This window comes from Struthio camelus, chromosome 3, assembly GCF_040807025.1.
Source record: "Struthio camelus isolate bStrCam1 chromosome 3, bStrCam1.hap1, whole genome shotgun sequence".
Taxonomy (NCBI): Eukaryota; Metazoa; Chordata; class Aves; order Struthioniformes; family Struthionidae; genus Struthio; species Struthio camelus.
In genome coordinates this window covers 110,355,642-110,376,495 of record NC_090944.1, presented here as the reverse complement: position 1 = coordinate 110,376,495, position 20,854 = coordinate 110,355,642, and the positions used below count along the sequence as shown (strand labels likewise).

The 20,854-nt window shown below is 42.3% G+C and overlaps 2 protein-coding genes across 5 annotated transcripts in view; one reads left to right on the top strand and one right to left on the bottom strand.

The window, feature by feature from the left end:
• The window catches only part of ABCG5 (ATP binding cassette subfamily G member 5), a 16,223-nt gene extending 10,857 nt beyond the window's left edge, over positions 1–5,366 (bottom strand). For 2 of the 4 annotated variants that reach the window (XM_068939670.1, XM_068939671.1), the window contains exons 1-6: positions 4,933–5,213; positions 4,246–4,367; positions 3,670–3,806; positions 3,339–3,437; positions 2,198–2,330; positions 271–410 (exon numbers count right to left, since the gene is read on the bottom strand). In XM_068939670.1, coding sequence (XP_068795771.1) covers positions 271–410; positions 2,198–2,330; positions 3,339–3,437; positions 3,670–3,806; positions 4,246–4,367; positions 4,933–5,033 — 732 coding nt within the window. In that variant the 5' untranslated portion in view covers positions 5,034–5,213. The other 2 variants (XM_068939672.1, XM_009668893.2) reach the window with 2 other exon arrangements.
• On the top strand, positions 5,357–20,854 carry ABCG8 (ATP binding cassette subfamily G member 8). The gene is made up of 13 exons (XM_068939669.1): positions 5,357–5,494; positions 7,305–7,409; positions 8,308–8,464; positions 10,410–10,648; positions 11,062–11,194; positions 12,989–13,258; positions 14,910–15,075; positions 15,181–15,273; positions 16,149–16,348; positions 16,465–16,541; positions 17,913–18,180; positions 18,709–18,836; positions 19,974–20,854. The coding sequence occupies exons 1-13, from the start codon at positions 5,432–5,434 to the stop codon at positions 20,109–20,111; spliced, it is 2,037 nt and encodes a 678-aa protein (XP_068795770.1). The 5' UTR covers positions 5,357–5,431; the 3' UTR covers positions 20,112–20,854.

Genomic DNA, 20,854 nt, shown 5'->3' with positions numbered 1-20,854 from the left:
GTCTCAGTGTTTTTTGTTTTGTTTTATATAACATACGACAGTTACGCACACAATCAGTGCACATTCACTTCATGTCTCAAAGTGCCCTCCCGCTGGCAGAAGGCTGAGGCTGGAAGGTTAACGACAAGAAGGCTGTATTTAATGTGGGCGCAGGGGGAAACAAGAGAGCCCTTGAAGGCCACTGTTTTGGGTCTTGCACTTTTATCCCCCAAAAAACTCAGGCACTTTAAAGTCTGGCAAAAAAGCAGTTAGTGAGTAGATATCATTTACCTTAAAGAGTTCTGAGCGAGGCTGGTGAATTGTAATAATCACGATCCGGTCTCTGTGTGCAAGTTCTGAGAGCAGTGAGATGATCTGGTTTGCAGTCAGGCAGTCCAGCCCTGTAGTTGGTTCATCAAGTAGCATGATCTCTGTGAAAACAAAAGAAATATCGTTAAAACTCAGCTAAATGGGGAGCAAATGTTACACCTTCTGCCTTTACAGCTAATTTGACAAATACTATAGAAATTACTTTACATGTGAAATTCCACATGTAAAGCAGAGTATGTATAATCATTGCTGTGGCTTGATCTTTCAGCTTTAATTTGCTTCAGTGGTTCAGGTTCAGCTACTAGCAATAAGGACATAAATAAGAACTGCAGGATCAGACCATAATCATTTGTTTCTAAGTTCAGGTGAAATCTGAAAACTACCGAAATAATTTGATGCATAGATCTGCTTCTAAGAACAATGGTGATAAAATTCAGCACATATATACATGTAAATATAACTGACATAATTAGCTAGAAGTTATAACCTGAATTTTAAAAATACACACACAATTCATTAACAATTTAGTTATGTTAAAATATAACATGCGTAATTCCATAGATGAGGCAGGTTTTTTACTGCCTTTTCTTCCTGATTCTCAACATGAATACATTGCATGTGGAAGTGTGAAAATGACAGTCAAATCCTTTAGTTTTACACAGATGAGATTTAGCACAGAAGAAGAGGGCAGCTCCACCTTGATCAGGGTAAGCGGGGAAGAAAACTTTCTCTATAGACTTATCTGCACGGAAGAGTTACTGTGATATGAGCTTAGTGAATTTATCAAGCACTCCCAGTGAACTTTCTGGGAGTCAGCCTTAGCACATAGCATCTGCCATATAGCTTATTCTGCTTTCTAAATACTCCCTCCTATCTAGTGCACGCTAAAAGTATTTGCACTCCTACAAGGACTCTAGGGCCCAATAAATGCACGGCATACACTCACAGTAAAAGATACTTTAACAGACAAGATTCTACAGTTAACAGGCAGGTGTGGTCTGTTTGGCCTTTTTTTCTTGGTTACTCTTCTGCAATTGATGCAAATGCATTAGTTATGCTTGTAGTCAGGGTCTGCGTGCATGAACTCATTTCAGTTAGATCCTAAACATCCTTCCAACAGGAGCACCTTTAAGAAGCTATCTTAAGACTGACAAATGAAAGTTTCACGTGCTGTTTCCCATGGCTAATCCACCCAGTCACTCCATTACTCTGCTTCAATTTTTATCCATCTGATTTCTTTCTTTACACTAAAACTACAACCATATAAAGAAGCGTGACATTCATCAGTATCTGCTTTCTTATCAAGAGAAATGGAATCCCATTTCATCGCTGCCTGCAGCTAAAATGAGCCGTGGGATGTGTTTTCTTTACTGACTTGCTATCTAAATCAGCTCTGGTACATGAAGACTATTGTATTCCGGAGCAGTTATTCTGTTTTGTGTGTGCACTGTCCAAGTGAGTAAAGCTCAAGTACTGACTACCTTTTTGGTTCATGTTTCTCACACATGCATGGCTCAATGGCAGCTATTCTGCTACAAGACCCAGTGCTTGCATACATATGGTTTTAATGTGCTCAAAAAAAACGTAAATTAATCTGTCACAACCAACAGTTCATATATGGGAAAGATGTGAAGCAGTTAAGTATGAGTCTAAACACATGTTCACTCCTAAGATTTTAAAATTATCTACTTTCCAAGATCAACCAACACATTAATGGCAGACCAGCGCTACTGCTTATCCTTTTCTGTCATTTCCAGACAGCTCTGCTTTTGCTGAATTGCAGAATACAAATGCTTTTGTATTTTAAAGAGGAAAATGGAGAACCACAGTGGGAGTGCAAAGTGACAGTGTTTTGTTTCATTTTGAAAATCAGTGTAGTGGTACTTACTGGGATCTTGTAATAGCTGGGCTGCAATTGAAACACGACGCCTCTCACCCCCTGAAATTCCTACAAAAATATGGCTTCCGATTATTTTGCCAGCAATGTGGCTGAGGCTCAACTCAGCCATAACTGCATCAACCTGAAAAATAGTTACAATTTAGAAAGACTAATCACTGTCGGATTCAGATACATACATGCAAAATTAAAAATTGAAGGGAAAAAAGACATAACTTTAAGCTTTTGCAATATGCTGCTTGCATTCACTCTAGTGAAAAACATTTACAGTTATCTGGCCTCCATCTGCTGAAATTATATTCTTTTAATTTATTTTTGTTTATTCTTAAACAAGTAGAATTTTTAGCTTCAGCCAACATTAAGAGATGAGGAGTTCAGAGATGAAGCTAGAAGAAGTCAAACATTAGGGTGCTGGTCTGGCTTCCAAAATAAGGGAGCAGAAAGACAGAACAATCCTAGGGAAGCACAAAATGCTGAATGGAAGACAGGTGAACAGAGAAGACAGACAGCAAGAGCCTCTGGCTAGGAATATTGAGTCTTTACTCTCAACTGAGGCCAAAAAGAGCCTTCTAGTAGATCTGAAATGCACTATTTTATAGAGAAGGTAGGTTTTTAGGGAGTTTATTAGATCAGTGCTTTTTAGAGCTTTCCTGGTTAGTGAGAGAGATCCTATAGAAAGCCAGAGCAGTGCTAGGGATGTTTTTGCAGTCCATGGAAATTGCCAAGGCGCATGGCCTTACAGACCCTGAGAGCTGCCTTTCCTGGTGGGGAAAAAGGGAGCTGAGCTCAATACCAGGACCAGCATCTGCTGTGGCAGCAACTGCTGCTGCTTTTGAGGCTGGAGTTTCATTCCTGCATGTTCACTATTCCCCCAGGTGACAACACAAGCCCCATGCAGAGGCGGGGAGCGTCGGGAGCCCATGTCCTACTCGCGGCTCAGTTGAAGGATCTCTGTGTGATCCTGAGCAAGTCACTTTGCTCTTTGCTTCATGTGCCACTTTCCGCAGTTGTAGAATAAAGGGTATGAAACCTCATAAATGTAAAACGCTGCTATGGATTGACAGTGCTGCTGGTCAAAGCACTGCATGACGTCCCCATCTGCATTTCTGGTGGAAGATGATAAAATACAGACCTTCTTTTTGATAAAGTTGCTGGAGCATTTCTGACGAGCTAGTAAAGCAGTGTAGGTCAGAGATTCTTGTACGGTGAGAAAGCTTAGCAAAGTGTCATTCTAAAAAAAGGTAAAGAGGAAACAACGGTTAGTCCTGTAATAATTAAGATCTTGTATCTGCTAACACACCCTTCACACATTCATACAATTTTTTAACTTCTCAGCCAAATTTGTACCAAGTTTACCAGTGAAATCACAGTCAGGGTCCATTATTCTATTACACCAGCAACTCTTCTTTACTTTTTTCGCACAAGAGGAAGTACAGTGCACAAAAAGAAGTTTAGAAATCAACCTGTGGCACATAAGAGAAGCAATCCTTAAACTGCTCCTTCTTCAGCTGACGCCCGTTCACATACACTTCACCAAAGAAGTTGTCTTTATATCCCAGTCTTCCTGATACTGCATCCAGAAGTGTTGTTTTCCCAGATCCTTTTAATCAAAAGAAATTAATCATGGGATATGATAAATTTTATCTCAAGGGCCATAGCCTCACTTGGACGGAGACATGGAAATAAGAAAGTATTTTTTTATTACTAGCATTAAAATTGGTCCTGAAAATGCAGCCTCTTAAGGGGAACTAAATGGGAAGCCTAGACCATGTGTAAACTAGCATTTATTTCACTCAAATTTATACTTCGTAGTGCAACATTTGGGTTTAGAGGTAACCTTATCTGTTACTGAAGTTGTAATTGCTAGTTAGATGACTGAGGACAGGACTCTGAAAACCAAGGGTCATGTTTTCCAAAGCAGGGGTTAAAAACAGCTGTGGTTTCCTTATTTAAAATGCAGATCTCTGTCAGATGGATACCATTAAGGAAGCTGGTTTTAATTCTGGTTTTGTTTCTTTTAAAGTACTGGAGCAACTTACCCGAGTTTCCTAAAATGCCCATAATCTGGCCACTCTCTATGTGAAATGAAACATCCTTAAGTATTTGCCGGGTCCATTTTTTATGGTACAAAGGAACGTTCCACCACGGCCCGATACGTTCCCTTTGAAGACAAACAGACGAAACACAGAAGACTTCAAAATTACGCCCGAAGCAAGTGAACGCTTTGTAACTATCCGCAGGCGTTCAAGCGGGAAGGGGCTCGGAAAGGCTTACAGGTCGTTATGGAAAGAATTTCCCCTGCCCTCCTCTCCCCCTCCGCCACCCGGAAAGGTTTCACTTTTTTCACTCCGATGTTACCTGGAAGGTAAAGCGAAGCCTGGACAGATTTTCCTGGAAGACTGCTGGAAGGTTTCGCTCCCTGACACAACAACCCACAGGGGAAACGTGGACTAAGGCTTCACCTGTTAAAGACGTTAACCAGCCGTCCACCCACCTAACCGCTTTCGTCCTCACAGGAGTTAAAAAACAAAAGGGGGGGGGGAGAGGAAGCTCCTTTGAAGAATCTCCTTCAAATATATTCAAGAAAACAGAGTCTCGGGTGGCGGAGCCGCTCCTCCCGCTCCCCAGCAGCGAGGCGGGCGGGCGGCCCGAGCTCGAGGCGACGGGTTTCGGCCTCGCCGCCAGCCCGCCCGCAGCCCGGCCACGTTGCCCCCCCGCCACCCTACCTGACGGTGTAGGAGAGGCCGCAGACGCTGACGCTGTTTCGCGGCTGTGCCCTGGCCTCCGTCTCACCGCCCTCCGGCACCGGGCATGGCTGGCTCGACATGTCGGGCCTGCTGCCGCCGCCGCCGCCGCCGTGCCGGGCCCTACGCCCTCGGCATGGCGGCGCCCCGCGGCCGCCCACGCCGCCCCTCGGGCTCCCGCCCGGGGATTGCCTCAGAGGGAAGAGAGCAGCCCTCCGCGCTATCTTCTCCCTCCAAACGGCTGATAGGCGGCCAGCCGGCGCGCTATCTGATGTACCTTTAGCCTGCGCGGCGCCGGTGCCCGAGGAGGAGAGCGTTTCCCTGCCGGCAGGGTCGCGTAAGGTGGCAGAGGGGCCGGCGAAGCGCGATGCCGGAGGTGCTGGCCCGGGGCTCGGCTCCCAGCCGCGAGTGGGATCTCCACGGCGTTTGAAGAGGGGATAAATAAGCAGCGAGGCGCTCGGCCATCGCCGTGGTGAAAGAAATGGAGGCCAACGGCGGGCTGGACGGCGCCAGCCCGAGCCCAGCGGCACGCGGGGACGTGGCGGTGAGTGAGGCCGAGAGCCGGGGCTGCCGCGCTCGCCCCCGGCCGCCTCGACGCGCTCGGTGATTTTGCCACTAAAAACGCTTGCCCGGGACGTAAAAGACAGGAGGTCTGAACGTGTTTCGCCACAGGTGTCCTGGAGAGCTTTTGCAGCGGATTAGCTGCCAGCTCCTCCAGCTGTAAAACAGGGCAGAGAGAGAGATAAAACACCTGCTTCGCCCACAAAAGCGTTTTGAGGCCAAGGTCAGCAGCGGACCAGCAGCGCCCAGGCGCCGGGCCGGGGCTGAGGGGAGGGGATATTCAAATACTTGGAGGGAGCAAAACCGGAGAAGGGCCAGCAGCGGGGGCCTGGGCTGCGTCCCAGCGGGTGCCTTCGGGCGGTCACGTCCGCCGCCCACGTTTGCTGGGGACTGACCGCCCGGCTGCCGCCCGCTGCCTTCCGCGTTACTTCTCAGACCGCTTTGTGCGGTGTCGCTCTCTGCTGCTTAGCTCAGACCCAAAAGACTACCTCAGGCTGGTTTGCCACGAACGTAGGAAGCACTGGCAGAGGTTTTGGTCACCTTTGGTATGCCAAAGCTGATAGGGGCATGGACGGATGCACACAGGTGCATTCGCAGTGGCTAAGAAACGGGCCTTTGGCTCGCAGGAAAAGCGTGAGGCTCTGGGCAGAGATATGACCGTCGGCCTGGGATAAAATCTGCAGGCACGCACACAGAGTTAAAGCCAAAGTCAGAAAGCTGCCCGAACACAGCAAAGACGACTTAACTCAAGCTACGCGCAAAAAGTTAAATCGAGCCATGTCAACCTTTTGTCATTTTAACTCATCTCTGGGAACACCAGGTTCCAGCTGACAAGCGCCAACTGTGAATTAAAAAAAAAACAAAGCGGAAGAAAAAGAGCCGGTAGTGATGACGGCACAGGGGCTTGCTTGCCAGGCCTCCGAGTCCATGTGCCAGGAGCTCAGCTGCAGTGAAGCCGGGATGCTGAAGGGAGGGAAGGGCAGAGGCACGCGGTGACCGGGGTGAGAGCAGAACCCACACTGTGAACCACTGGGAGAGCTGCGCTCCCCCGACACGGCCGAGGACGCGAGGATTAGGACGATCTCTAATGTTTGACTCAGGCTAATATACCCTTTCCCCGTTACTTTACAAGACGTTTATTCAGCAGAGATTTTAGCGAGGCTTGTGGGTGTTTAGATATATTGGTCAGTTAAATTCCTTGTTTTGAGTAGGATGAACTTTTTGTTACTGAGCGGTCACCATATGCAGCTGCCATTTACTGTTTGACAGGATAGCCATGAGCGAATGATCTTCTCTGCCTGTACAATGGCGAATTAGCTGCTTCAGGCCCCTGTGCTGCAGCATGGTTTAATTCAACAATGAACATACTTTCAGTGGACCTTAATTTTTGGCTGCCATAACTTAGGAATTTCAATACGTATCATTTTGATCTAGTACACGTTACCATTCCAGAAGTAGATAATTTTCCTCCAAAATAGAAATAGAATCGCATTTTAGTAGAATGAAATATAGTTTAACTCCATTTTGAAAATAATCCCATTTAAATCAAAATTAAATAGAAAACCATAGCACAGCATGTCTGGCCTTCTCGCATGCCTCTAGAACAAAGTACCTTTCACATTGCTTAAGAAATAGCACATTTCAACCCTTTACAGTTTTGCTCCACGGTAACTTACATCAACAGCACTGTTACACCTCATTAAATGTAGTTCCCTTTCTGTTTCTCTTTTTTCTGAACTCAAATTCTAACAGCACCTTAGCTATTGTAATTAACCCAATAATAATTTCTCCAGACAAACGTCCAAGACAGTATTTTTTGCTCTGAAGAAGATAACAGCCTGTATTTCACGTACAGTGGAAAAGCAAACGTTCTTGAGGTCAGAGAACTCAACTACCAGGTAAAGTTCTACTTTATTTACTTCCCTTTAACATGGAGTAAATCCAGCAATATCCTGCTTCTGTTTGTAAGCCACTTTAAAAGCAGCGCAAGGTTGAAGTTCACAACATTGGGTTCACACAACTTTTGCACAGTCAACTATGCAGAAGTTTTGTGTGTGTAAAGAGAGCAAATTCATGTTTTTAGCTGCAGCTATTGACTGCAGGCTAAATATGTCTGGTAAAGCTAGGGGATAAGGCAGGCAAAGAGGTCTGTTACTAGGCTTTGTTTTCTCTCATTATTGAGCTAAATTCTGTCCCTGTGAGAGCTGTGGCAGAGAGACTTTCCTGCCCGCTAGGGCTGGCAGGAGCCTTTGGTGGCAAGATCAGCCTGTGGGAGGAGAAAGGAGGAGGGTGGCAAACATAAGGAGGAATCTCAGAGGGCTAGTGACGTTTTTCTTCTCTTTTGTGCCACCGCAGCATCTGAAGTAGATTTCACAAATGCTGCCTATTGCTTTACCAACAAAAAATAGAATCTGGAAAGATAAGAAACTGCACATGCCATTTGGGCTAATGAAGCAGGTAGCATTTGCCTTTAAGAGAGAAAAATAAATGTATTTCAATTTTCAGTTAAAGTGATTCCAAAAATGTCCAGGTCAACAACATACAGTAGTAATAAGTTACCTAAGTAGTGTAGAGGATAGTGATAGCTTCACTGATTAACAGGAATAAGAAACAAGGCATGGAAACCATGCTTGTCTATAAAAAAACCTTCTTCCATGTATTTCTGAAAATTCACAATATTATTTCCATGCATTATTTCCTTCGTAACATCTTAACTTTGAAAGTATTTATTGCTAAATAGTTCATTGTCCTAATGGAAGGGGCTTGTTTGTTTCCTTTTTTTTTTTTAAATCATAGGTTAATATGGCATCTCAGATTCCCTGGTATGAGAAACTAGCACATATGAAAATGCCATGGACCTGGAACTCAGGTCCAAATTCTCATGTGTCGGTCATCCAGAATCTGAATTTGAAAGTTCAAAGTGGTCAGATGCTAGCTATTATAGGAAGCACTGGTAAGAACCACCAATTTTCTTGATTTGACCAACTCTCAGATAAAACGTACACAGCTGATAACAACACTCTTCAGTCTTTTGAATGGCAAAAATCACTTCCGCATCACTTATGTTCTTTAAAATGTAAAGTATGAGGATACAGGGAATCATAATGGAATGAAATCTGATTTTCCTTAGGAAAACAATTTTTGTCATGGCTTGCACATTTGCTAGCTGTTTGTTTCTTGAGGCGTAGCTGGGCAATGTTAGAGCCATGGCCTGCAGTCCTGGCTCAGGAGGACCTGAAGCAACTCTTAGCTCAGCTTCAGAACACACCAGTTACAGACCTAACCCCATTACTAGACCCTGGCCAGACCCTGAAAGAAACATTAGTGGCAACCTGTATACCCACAAGCAGGTATTTCCTTCAGATGCAAACATGACCACATTCAGATTAACTTAACAGAAACATAAGGAGAAAAAAAAAAATTCCTCTTTTGTTTTGGTTACAGTGACTTTAAGGAGGCCTTTCCTTTCCTTTCTCTTTTCTTTCATTTTCTGGTGGGACTGATTTAATCTTCTCCAGGGTGAGGTTGACTAATGGAGAGATGGCCTCTAACCTGTGTAGTTAGTTGAGAATAAGCTCATCTAGGGGGATAAGAAGTAAACTGCACTGAAAAGTGTCTGTGGTTTGGAGGTAAAACCATGTCTTTGTCTCCCCTGGACTCTTACATCAGATTAGCTGTAATTCAGTGAAAGTATTCTCACTCAGAGAAAGGTGAGACATAATTACTGCAGAAGTTTTGGCTCTTATGTTTATGAAAAGATTTTTTGCCATTACCACGGGGAATTTTTCGTAGCACATGTCTGCAATGAAATTGAAGTTGTACTTTATAGATTCCCACAAGCAAGAGGAAATGCGTATGATGGAATAACATGTTGAGCTGTAGACACAGTACCTTTGTGAGGTAACATACACTGAGCACAAACCCCTTTCAGCAAACTAGTCAAACTATTTTTAAAAGCTATTTATCATCTATTTCACCAAATGCCTTAGTAAAATGGATTAAACTGCTGATGGGTTTCACATTGTCAATGGCAATCAATATGTCATTCTTAAACAGAGCAATACATGGTTTACAGATGGATGGGTTCCTTTTTTTAAATGTATATATTAAGAAACAAGTGTAGATTTAATCTTTCAACAGACAGACTAGAATTAAATGACATCTAATCATAAGAGAACTCTCTGTGTTTACATACACTCTTGTATAGTATAAGGGAAAAAGGCATTTGCTATTTAATTTCAAATCAGGCTTTGTTTTCATGATTTTACTTTCCTTCCCCTAACTATGAGGCAGCTTTTCCTAATTATTTAAACAATTTTTTATCTTATTTAAATCATAATGATTTTTTATTTAAATCATGATTATTAAGATTCTTATTGTTTGTATAATCGTACAAACAATAAGCACCTCGTTCTGCACCTTAGTCTTTCAACCATTCTAGCTGCCGTTTCTGAATTCACAATTCCCTCCACAAAGCAAGCTCACACCAAGCATTCAGGTGCCAGCCCTGCAGTCAGCACCGCTAGTGCGGGACATCACCTTTTACCTATGTTTAAAAGGTGAGAGAAGAAAGGTAACTAGAAGATATAGAGAGAGAGATCACTTTTTCGGGTCATACAGCTACCATCAAAGGCAAACGACCTGATCCTCCTGAGAAACGAGAAAGGTTAAAGCCATGTACTCCATTCTGAAAGAGATTTCCTGAACATGAGCTTATAGTTGAGCGTCAGCATTTTCCTTTAGGGTCAGTCTGTCTCTGGGGCTTCAGAACAGCTTCAGAAAGGGTTGGGGAACGGAGATTAAGGGATTGAAACTTCTATCATCTATTTCTGTGACTAAATCACTTCTTAAATTAGTCCCCTAGAAATTAATTTATTCTTCAATTTTGATTTTTCTAGCTGGTGGAAAGACATCACTGCTTGATGTGATAACCTGTCGGGATCACGGAGGCAAAATCAAGTCGGGTCAAATCCTGATCAATGACAAACCCAGCACTCCCCAGCGTGTTAAGAAATGCATTGCACACGTGCGACAGGATGACCGACTGCTCCCCCACCTGACTGTCAAAGAAACGCTATTGTTCATTGCCAAACTGCGCCTTCCAAAGTTTTTTTCAGATTCACAAAGGAAAAAAAGGGTAATTAAGCTGTTGGAAAAAATAAAGTTGTCAAAAATGTGTCTGACAGGAATTATCCAAGAGATCCTGTGTGTTTGGAGTCAGAACAGCTAATCTGGCATTTTTTTATGTAGATTATGAATTATAACCCTTTTTCTTCTTTTAAGACAGAAACCAGCAATTGTTCCAAACCTCATAAAAAAATGACAATCTACAGAAAGCATTAGAGAGGCTGAAAGAAGAACTAAATCGCTGATTGCTAGGGAGTTTTCAACATTATCTCTAAGATTTGTTTTCAAGGAGCTCTTGATCAGATAGCAGGGTAATATTCTGCTGAATTTTAATCATATTGACCGTATTTTCAGCTTTATCTATGCACAAGTGTCCAAATGGCAAACTCCTGCTTTATCACTCTTACCATTTGATTCCCCCAGGTAGAAGATGTTATAGCTGAACTTCGGCTGCGTCAGTGCGCAAACACGCGGGTTGGGAACCAGTACCTCCGCGGCATTTCGGGAGGAGAGAGGCGGCGAGTGAGCATTGGCGTGCAGCTGCTCTGGAACCCGGGTGAGCACAATTCCAGCGCCCTCCTTGCATCCTGCAGCCGCCTCTGCACCTGCAGGTGTCAGAGACACGGGGCCACAAGAGGACAAAGTCAGGAACAGTCACGGGGTGCTGGTCCATTAGTCTAAACCAAAATTGGTGCTGGTGACAGTAATAATATTGTGAACTGAGCAGTTCAGGAGCCAGCGCGCGCTTGACTTTGCCACCGGAGCCGCAGCATCTGAGCTGGGCAGGCCGCCTCTGTCTGGGAGCCATCCCCCACTCCCACCCAAAACAGCTGTCACAGAAACCACGGAAATGTGTCTGGAGCCCCCCTCACACTGAGGGGCTCCAGCCTATGCATCTCAGTATGAGGTTTGGTTTTTACTTGACCCTTTGCCACAATTTGCTTTGTAAGGTTTTTGGCTTAGTAAGACCTCTGGATTGTTTTCCTTACTCCCCCATACTGTCTATTTACACGTGAGATGTTAACAGGGAAGGTCATTGTCTTGGCTACATGGTCATTCGTTGTTGTCTTATGCAAATCACTGACATGACCATCTCACATCACAAGCATGCTAAAAATTTCCATCATCTTCAGTAGAAGCAAAATGCAAGGCTAAACCTGGCAGTTACTTTTGCAGAACTGAGTGCCCCATTTGTTCTTACATACATCAGCAGCTGTATGTAAGTCAATAGTCTCAGCTGAGCCGCTTACTTGTTCAGGGAGATTTTCCAGCTGTTCTCCCTCCACTGGGAGAAGGATCCAAGAAGTCTTTGCTTATGCAAAGTTGTATTTTTGTTATTATGGGGAAAGCAGAAGTCTTTTTTTTGTAATAAATGATACTCATAGATAGATGGGCTGCTACTGAAGTCAAAAAAATGATTAGTTCTAGGAAAAATAAGTAAAGCTTTCTTTGCATTTCAAACATGTTATATCTCTCAGCACAAAAACCATGTCTGTGTACAGACATTGCCCTCCACTGATTGGAGGCTACTGAGTTCTATAATAATACACATGTTGCAAGGTATTAAATCACTTTCAAGTTTTTAAACAACCAATTGCAAAACAAAAAACGTCCGAACACGTATACATATCTCTTCAGCTACAAGTGTGAGTAGGTGTGAAATAAAGCATAGTTTGGGAGGAGGAGCTATCTAATTTAACACCATGTAAATATTTACACATGAATAATGCATGAGGTCTAAATATAGAGCATATAATCTAAAATATTTCAGTAGGCTGTATACAAAACTAATACGCCTGTATATTCATGTACCAGATATTTGTACAGGCAAAGTGCAAAAATCACAGAAACACAGAACGGTTGAGGTTGGAAGGGACCTTTAGAAATCATCTAGTCTAACCCTCCTGCTCAAGCAGGGTCACCTGGAGCAGGTTGCCCAGGACCCTGTCCAGACAGCTTTTGGATATCTCTAAGGAAGGAGATTCTACCACCCCTCCGGGCAACCTGCTCCAGTGCTCAGTCACATTCAACAGAAAAACCACGGAGAAGGACACAAATTTAATAAGGAACCTGAATTTACTTCCCAATGAAAATCAAAGCCAGTATTTGGTTCCGAGCGGGAGCGAGACAAGATTTAAAGTTATTATTCTCTGTCATTATGTTCAATAAGATAAGAAAGAAATATGGCCATTGTTTAATATTATCTGATGCTAGTGTGAAATATAGTTTTGACTTTTTTTTTGTAATGAATATACGAGTGAGATTACACGCACTAGCACCGTTTCACTTGGAACATATATTCCAGATCAAATATACTGCTTTACACAGCTAAACGTTTTGTCTTTGGCAGGAATACTGCTACTTGATGAACCCACATCTGGACTGGACAGTTTTACTGCACATAACCTTGTGATAACATTATCCAGGCTGGCCAGAGGAAACAGATTAGTTCTTCTTTCAGTTCATCAGCCCCGGTCAGATATCTTCCAACTTTTTGATTTAGTTCTTCTGCTGACTTCTGGAGTCACTGTCTATTCGGGAATGGCTAGAGACATGGTCCAGTATTTCACAGAACTAGGCTATCCCTGCCCGAAGTACAGCAATCCTGCAGATTTCTATGGTTAGTATCAAACAGTGCCATAAAAAAAAGGTTACTGGAAGTCATTTGCTTTCATAAGTGTATCAACTAACACATTAATTTATTTTATTGACCATAACTATCTTAGAAATGCTTTACAATTTGAATGACTTGAATCAATACTGTTCACCAGGTTCACTTTTTAATAAGATCCTTGCTTATAAGTCAGTACAGGAAATGTAACAAAATCAAGAGATATGGACAAAATAAATTTTTAATAATTCTCTTTCCATTCCTACCAGGTGTAATAACTCTCCCACATGCTTAGTACTCTTAATGCCATGTTTTAGTTGGTTGGAATTTTTACCCTCACTGAAAAAGGAAGGGATGAGCTGACAGATTGCTTTCTGAGAACAGTTGTTCTCTGATTTCTCATTCAAGAAGTGTGGGAAGCTAGCCTCCCAGGGTGAGGAATAACACGTACCTGGGAAACAAAAATGCTGCCTAACCAAGCATATTGGAAAGGAGAAAAAAATAAAACCAGAACAGCCACTGTTTCATTCCTCTTCGCAAAGAAATTTAGTTACGTGGTTCCAAATCCATTCCTTCTCTAACTGCTTTTTGCAGCAGGGAATTCTGAAGGGAATTTGGCCCTCTTAATCTGATGGCAGCAGTCTCTTACCACAGAGGTTGGTTCAGCTCCAACCTGCAGGTCTTTGCACTAGAGTTGGCTAGGAAACCTTGCGCAGACACTTGAGTGCAGTGCTCTAGAGTAACCTTTTGGGCTGTGCTTATCTCTTAGGTGCAGCTCTTAGCTGTGCAGAGATAAACAGAAATAAACCTGGATGTCAATCCCTGCAAGGACACCTTTGGCACCACTCAGCCAAGCGCAGCTGCGATGTGGACTTGCAGCACCCCCGCATGGCAATGGAGTATTTAGGGTATTTGCCTCCTTTCTGATTTCTCTCCCACTGCAGGAGGGAGGGAAGTCATGGTGAGGCACATGCAGAGCCACACACATGCCGAGCCACTGGCCAAGGAAGGGCAGAAAGTACAGGTGGCAGGAAAGTGGAAATGGGGACCCTATTCTGGGATTAGGTTAAAAATCATTACTTTCATTAAATAAAAAATAATAATGATAAGTGTACTATTACTGCTGCTAGTATATTGTCCTTGGATAGTGTTTTTCTTAGGCTTTCTCAATTTCAGGTAAAGTTTATGGTACCTCTGCATGATACAAAAGGAGATGATAACTATCTTTTTACAGATAGAGAAAAATCATACCATTTAAGTCAAATTCACATAATAGATTGTAAATGCCTATAGGGCTAGGAAAGGAATTTGAATTGTTCATTCCCAGCATCTATCTCAAGCCACTATTAAAATTAGACAAAAATCTGAAATAGTATTTTTTAGTCTTATAATGAGCACTTATGAAACTTGTCAATGGTTCATCAAATAACTAAGTAGCACTTATTTACACACATTTCTCAAGGAAAAAAAATACACCTTTAACAAGGAGTTCTTCTCTAATTACCTGAAGTAATTGAAAAAGTTTTAAGAATAACCGTTGTAGCTTAATGCATACCCATGGGTTGTACTGTCAGTTCATGATACACTCTCTGCTTCTAGACACAATGTGATTAAGTTATCACATCTGGAGCATGAACTCATGCCAAATAATGTCTTGCAGTTGATTTGACCAGTATTGATAAACAGAACACAGAAAAGGAGATGGAAAGCCAAAGAAGAGCAAATGCTCTTGCCAACTTGTTCCTAGAGAAAGTCAAAGACTTTGATAATTTCTTATGGAAAGTTAATCAAGGAGACGATAGTGTGACCACATCCAGCAAACAAAGGTAAAGAAAATAAAGAACATATATCCATCATATGACAAATGTGGAATAACTGCCACAGCTTGAGCTCGTTTCAATTTTTTTTTTTAAATCTTTTCTTTTGGGCAGCTCCCATGTAAATTCAGAAGAGTCTGTTAACATACCTTCCCATTCGGATGATCAGTTACCAGGATTCCTAAAGCAGCTCACAGTATTATTAAGGTAACCGTATCTCCAGCATAAACAATTATGCATCATGTTCATTTGTATTTTAAAGTATTAAGGAAGAAGCCCAAAGAGCGAGTTGAGCACGCTCTGATAGTTTGGAGAGGGAGTGATAGGATGGAGTGAGCCTGGAAGGGGAGGCATTGCTGTGCCAGGTCTCCCCAGCCACCCAAGCAGCCCCTGACAGATGTACGGCCCCATTTCTGCCCCAGTCCCGGCCACCTTCTGCTCACATCGCTGACAGCCTGTGGCATCAGGCCATGGAAGTAAGTCAGGAATATTTTTCCCAGTTTTGGGTGCTGCCATTCTGATCTCTGTGCCTTGAAGCAAGGCAACCCAGCCCTCAGCAAACCCAGAGAGCCAAGCAAGAGGCTCAGGCCCTGCCACCCTCAATCTGGAGCTAAGATTTGAAGCCAGGATGCTTTGCTGATTAGAGCCAGTATGGAAGTTGGGTTTGTTGCACGTGTTCTCAAAAATATATAGATATTATAACCAACCAGCTCAATACATGTAGCATATCACTGCCAGTATTAGATGGTATTAGGCTGTTAGATGCTATAGGCCCTTAACAGAGAGACTTCTGTAAGTTAAGTAATCGGTTCTGCACCTCTGAGATAGAAAACAGACCTTCCTGCCCCACTGCCTTCCACCAAGCTTTTAGCATTTCAGCTCTAAAATACTAGGTGGCTATAGGTACTCAATAGCTTTGATTAGATAAAAGCATTTACAGGACCCAACATCCGAATTCCGGTCCTCCTCAAAGACAGCAGGTTTCACAGATGAATGTTAGAAGAGCATTTGGGGCAACATATCTAAATATATCTGGCATTAATAAGTACTATACCTTATGGTCAATGTTGCTATTTTCCTAGTCGCCAAGTCTCCAATGACTTCAGAGATCTTCCAACATTATTAATCCATGGATTTGAGGCTCTTCTCATGTCATTATTAATTGGATTTTTGTACTATGGCCATGAAGAAAGCAGACTCTCTATTCGTGACACAACAGCACTGTTGTACATGATAGGTGCATTAACCCCATTCACAGTGATTTTGGATGTTATTGCCAAATGTAAGTGTCAGTTTTTTGTAAATGTTATAAGCAATCAAAACTAGAAAGTAATTTGAAAAATCAGTGAAAAAATTATATGTATAGAAGGCAGCTTTAGGATTGTTTCTCTGCTGCAGGTCATTCGGAAAGAGCAATGCTTTATCATGACTTGGAGGATGGAATGTATTCTGTGAGTCCATACTTCTTTGCTAAGGTAATTGGTTTTGCTGCCAGGAAACACACACAGCTGGCTCTAACGTGGAAAAAAAAACCAAAACTTTTTTATATGAACGATCCCAGTCATATCACACTTTGTTCTTTTGCATCTGCCATCTAAGGCTGTCGTTCATGCTTCCCTGGCATTAACTGATTAAACCTCAAATTACTCCAGACCTGTTGCCATAAATCGCAGCTCAGATCCCAGGCCAAAAAAAGCTGTAGAAGAACCTTCACCTGGGTCATTTGGCCAAAATCTGGGGATTCTGCAGGACAAATTCAGGGGTTTAGACAGTTGTACATACTTGCATGTTTCATTAGCTGAAGTATCTTTGAAAGTTTGATAATGTGACTTGATCTATAACACAGAAAGTTCATACTAAATGCGACAGCAATTGTAAAACAGAAATAGCAAGATGCTAACTGTAACATTTCCAATAGTTGTTTGTCTCTGTACTAGTCAGAAAAAACAATTGTATTAAGTGTATAAAGTGCCAGAATTTCTGGAAATAAATTACAGAGGTTTTTTTTTTTTTTTTAATTACATTCTCCTTCTGATAAGGGTTTAAAATAATCCTTTCTTTGTGATTTTGCCACTGTGAGATGAGTTCTGCTTGCCATGGCATCTGTAATTTAGGTTTCCATTTCTGCAAAGGATTTTAAATGCTTATTAGTGGTTGCCAGAGAAAAATATTCTTTGCATTCTGTCACAAAGATTGCACGTTATTCATAGAAAAATCAATGTAGTTTGTTACGACCTTAGTATCAGATGATAGTAGCAAGAGTTTTAGGAAAAAAATTATAATACTATATTTGCCTTTTATATGTTTGAGAGTATCCTAAGCATGTTTTTGTTTTACAGTGAATTAAGTAGTTAACCAACTGGGCTGCCCTTGGGACCAAGTAAGGAAGGGATCAACAGTAATCATAGTTTATCTCAAACTTGAATTCAAACTAGATTCAACTAAAATTTGGACAAAACATACAATTACAATGAGTCAGTAACAGTATTACTACTGTCAAGCCTACCAATTTTTAGGGAAAGTGTCTTAAATTCTTAGAAACTGACAAAACTGTAACAAACATCTGTTCCTTCACAAGAAGCCTATCAGCTTAACAATTAGTTACAGGAATTGTCACAACCAGAGAACAAATTAGTGAGGATTTCCATTTCTGTTGGGGATTTTTTTTTTTTTAATGTCACTGATAACACTTAAAAAGGAGATGATTGCATTTTAAAGGAGTATTTCCTGCAGGCTTCTTTTAAACAGTCCGTAAGTACAATAAGGTGCATCTCAGAAAGTTTTGCGCTTGTCATTCAACTTATTTTTCTCTCTTCCCCCCCCTCCCCCCCCCGCCCACCGAACAGATTTTGGGGGAGCTCCCAGAGCACTGCGCTTTTGTTATCATTTATGGAATTCCCATCTACTGGCTGGCAAACCTCAGCTGTGAACCAGAACATTTCCTTTTGAGCTTCCTCTCTGTGTGGCTGGCTGTTTACTGTGCCCGCACCATGGCGCTCTGGATGGCAGCACTGCTGCCCACCTTGCAGCTGTCAGCCTTCTTCAGCAATGTCCTTTTCACGTCCTTCTACCTGAGCGGTGGTTTTGTGATGAGCTTGGAAAACCTCTGGACAGGTAGGACAGCATCAGAACTGAAACACTGGTCATTTACATCAGTGGTTGGCAATTAGGAGGCTGAGCAAGTGCCGTGCAGGAAAACTGCTTTATTCCTACTGCTGTAATTGTCCTCTTGCATGGTGATAGCGGAGTCGCATTATTCCTTTGGCATCAGTTTCTTTATCTGAAAATGAGGTAACGATGGTGGGTTTAGTTAAAAAAAAAAAAAGCACTAGTAAAAGGCTGGATTCGTCCCTACATTTTTCCAATAATAAGAATTATATTCAGTAAATAAATCTGAAACTCCGATGAGGCTTAGTTAACAGTAGGAGACTGATAGATATAGCTATTAACCTAATTTTCCATTACCACATAATAATAGATCTGCCCTTTTGTCCAATAATAAACTGCTATTTGTCTACAGCCTCTGGATATCAAGAAATTAGAGAAGCCTACTGCATTTGGCAGCAAGACAGCTATTTTTGAGGTGCAAGTAACTTTTGTGTCTTTATACCAATTTCTTTCTTTCTGCCATCTTTTTTCCAGTTCCATTCTGGATTTCTAAAATATCTTTTCTTAGATGGAATTTTCAAGGCCTGATGCAAATTCATTTTAATGAACCCACATACCAGTTGACCCTTGGAAACATTACCCTTCAAATACCAGGAAAACTAGTAAGTTGCTCTGCAGTAAAAATTGTTATAGTTCTTAGTTAATTAGAATGCTATTTACATGCCTCTCATGTTTAAGTAGGTGCTGCAGGCCACAGATTCAGCCAGCCACTAGTCAATAAGCAAAGTCACATTGCACTTGATGTATTTTAAACTGGTGCTTTGCTGCCTGAAGCTTGGTGCTATTTGACTGTCGATAGTTGGCTGATGCCTCAGCCCTGATATGAGCGAGCTTTGGCAGCAGTTATGCATGCTGCTCCCTCTCCTAGCCCCCTGTTTGATCCCAAATAAGCAGAAGGGAAGCGAAAAGCCCAAACTTTGATGAAACTTGATTGGGTTATTCCTACACCAGCATTCTCAGAGGAGGGAAGGAGACTGGGAAGTGCCTCCCTGGCTTCTGCAGTGCTCCGGGCCCAGCTGCACAGGGACAGAGATGCATTTGGCTCCCACTCAGAGTTAGCTAGGTGTGAGCACGCTGCCCGTGGAAACCACCTTACTGTATTTTGGTGGCTCTGGGCTGCCACCTGTGTGTCCCATAGCAAAGGGCAATGTTAGGTCACTTTATGCAGCTTCCCGAATTGTGGTGGATGAATGCAGGGCTGTGGGGAGCGCAGCCATGGGCAGCTGCCTCTTGCCTGCACCTGCTGCCCCAGGGCTGCTTTGCAAAGCCTGTTGAAAGGACTCTGACCACAAGCTCCACTAACACAAAGATTTCAAGATTCACTGGTACAGCAGTTGAATCTCCTGATGTTTTGCAGCTATAGCTGCTAACAAACTCTGCTTCAAGCAGGTTTCTGTTCAAATGTCCCTACAGCAGTTAGTCCTTTTATGCCTTTCTCTTTGGTGAACTGGGAGGGAAAAAAAAAAGAACAAAAGAAATATTTTAAAAGAGCAACTGTTTCCCATATAAATCCCAACTACGTGCTCGCTGAAATTGTTTGGAAGCTGAATTACATACCTCTGAAATACCGCCATCTCTAGAAGCAGAACAGCTGTAATTGACTGCCAGACTACAATAACATCTTACATAATAGTTATGTCCAGCTGGAAAAGAAGGCAGGCTCTAGGAAGTGCACACACTTCACAGATCCAGTGTGAAAATTTTGCCAGTTCCTAATTTTGTGTCGTCTGTGGTTACAGGTAACTCAGTCTCTGGACCTGGATTCGCAACCTCTCTATGTGAGCTTTCTCATCCTCGCTGGTATTATTATTAGTTTTCTGATTTTATACTACTTGTCTCTGAGATTCATCAAGCAAAAATCACATCAAAACTGGTAACAGTTGTAACAGGCTACAAGGTCTCTTGCACAAAAACACTCAACATCTTTGCTCAGCGTGAAAAGCAGCCAAGCTTATTTTCTGCGACCTTTGTAGATGTCATTAATTCTTCACAGCAAGAGGAGGTATCTGCACAGTGTGCAGTAATGAAGTGAGTCCTCTGAACCACAGGATGGCAGCAAATACCAACAGTGGGAAGCCAGGTTGTGCTCCTGGCTTCAGACTATACTGTCACGGATAAAGGAAACTAAATTGAGACTTCCACATTTTTATTTTTGACATACGGTTTTATAGGTGGCAAGATCCGTCGGGTGAGTTATCTACATCTTGCAATACCCTGAGCTATGGGCCATGGATTTAGAAGGACCTATCCCAATTTATAATAGCTGAGATTTTAGTCAATAATTTTTGAATGTATCGTGATCATGTACTTAATTAAGAAACCTGTGGGAGAAGCAGTATCGGCACACACAAAACACTGCTTTCTGTAGCAAGTATAAAACTCAGCACTCATACAGAATAACGTAGAGGAAAGAAACATGGAGAGAGAATTTCACTGAAGCTTCGGGAGAACCTGGTATAGGCATGGACAGAAAACAAGTACTAATTATTCTTTATTGTTTATAATTGCTCAAGCGCTTTAAGACTTTGACTGTGTTGTTCCACCTGCATGCTGTTGATGCCCAAAATAAGTAATTTCTCACTGTATTGATGATTTCTTGCTACAGATAATTTTATCTTAC